General features: G+C 52.3%; 1 protein-coding gene across 1 annotated transcript in view; it reads left to right on the top strand.

The window, feature by feature from the left end:
* ZNF276 (zinc finger protein 276) overlaps positions 1-1,118 on the top strand; it is a gene marked incomplete at its 5' end in the record, with an annotated part of 4,515 nt that overhangs the window by 658 nt on the left and 2,739 nt on the right. Inside the window, one exon of the mRNA XM_009868805.1 lies at positions 132-210. Coding sequence (XP_009867107.1) covers positions 132-210 — 79 coding nt within the window. The remainder of the gene's footprint in view (positions 1-131; positions 211-1,118) is intronic.

Raw genomic sequence — 1,118 nt, 5'->3', positions numbered from 1 at the left:
GGTTGGGTTAAATAACCGAGGAGCGCGTGTTTTCATGAGGAGTGAACCCGGTTCCTTCTCGGCAGCTGTCCCTGCTGGCTCGTTGTCGCTGCTTTTCCTTGTAACGCACCGTGTTCTCCTTCATTCCCTAGGACAGTTGAGTGGGAAGCAGGTTCTGTCTGCAACGTCGGATGAGCGGGTAAAAGACGAGTTCAGTGACCTTTCTGAGGGGTGAGAGAAGAGTGGGTTTTAAAATAGCCTAAAAATGTCGTCTTTGCGAGTATGAAATGAGCCGCCCTCCGAGAGCTCTTGCTCCCCGAGTGACCCTGGCCCTCGAGGACCCTCAGAGGCTCCGCAGTGGCCGCGACACGGCTCACGCTGCCCGTGTGCTGATCTCCCCCCCTGCCTGCTGCCTTTCCTGCGGGGTGGAGGGATTTTCTTTCCGTGGTTGCTGGCTGCTTTCGGCAAACCCAGTCCTGTTCCGTTCCCCGGGAAAGGAACCACACGGGAGCCTTGCTGGGATGGGCTGCAAGAGCTCCTACCTCACCCGGGAGCGGTTTCCCTCTGCGGCGGCTCGGGGACAGTGTGGGAACACAGGCAAGGGGTGGTGCTGGGGGAAGTCCCCCTCCCTGTACTCGGTGGGAGAACGATGAAGTGGGAGCGGGAGGGGTGGTAGCAGCTTAGCAGCCTTTATGATCAAAGATTTGGCTCAATTATTCAGGCATAGCTATTTAAAGAGAGGCTTGTAAATAACTGATAAATGAGTCCAGCCGCTCTGAGTCTAAAGTACCAAATGGCCACGTGCAGCTGTCACACTGGAAGTGCCGTGATGCTTTATTGCCCCTTCCCTGGCTTCAGAATTCATCGCTGCTTCTATGGCTTAGGACTCAAAAGAGGAAAAAGAAAAGCCCAAAGCTACGTGGCCGCTACGGGGAAGGTAACACAGAATGACTCACAGCTTGATGAACATGTGCCAGACAATTATGTGACACCCTTGATCTACAAAAATACAGAAAGTCGTCGCAACATCCCTCAATGATTAATAGTTTTTTTCAGCAATGGCTTTTTTTTGCTTTTTTTTTTTTGCTGTCCTGACGGTGGTTCAATTATTCTTACAGAGATCTAGTCCTAAAAGGACC

Source organism: Apaloderma vittatum, unplaced genomic scaffold, assembly GCF_000703405.1.
Source record: "Apaloderma vittatum isolate BGI_N311 unplaced genomic scaffold, ASM70340v1 scaffold16804, whole genome shotgun sequence".
In the NCBI taxonomy this organism is placed as follows: domain Eukaryota; kingdom Metazoa; phylum Chordata; class Aves; order Trogoniformes; family Trogonidae; genus Apaloderma; species Apaloderma vittatum.
Note: the sequence above shows the minus strand (reverse complement) of the source record. Positions and strands in the feature narration are given on the sequence as shown.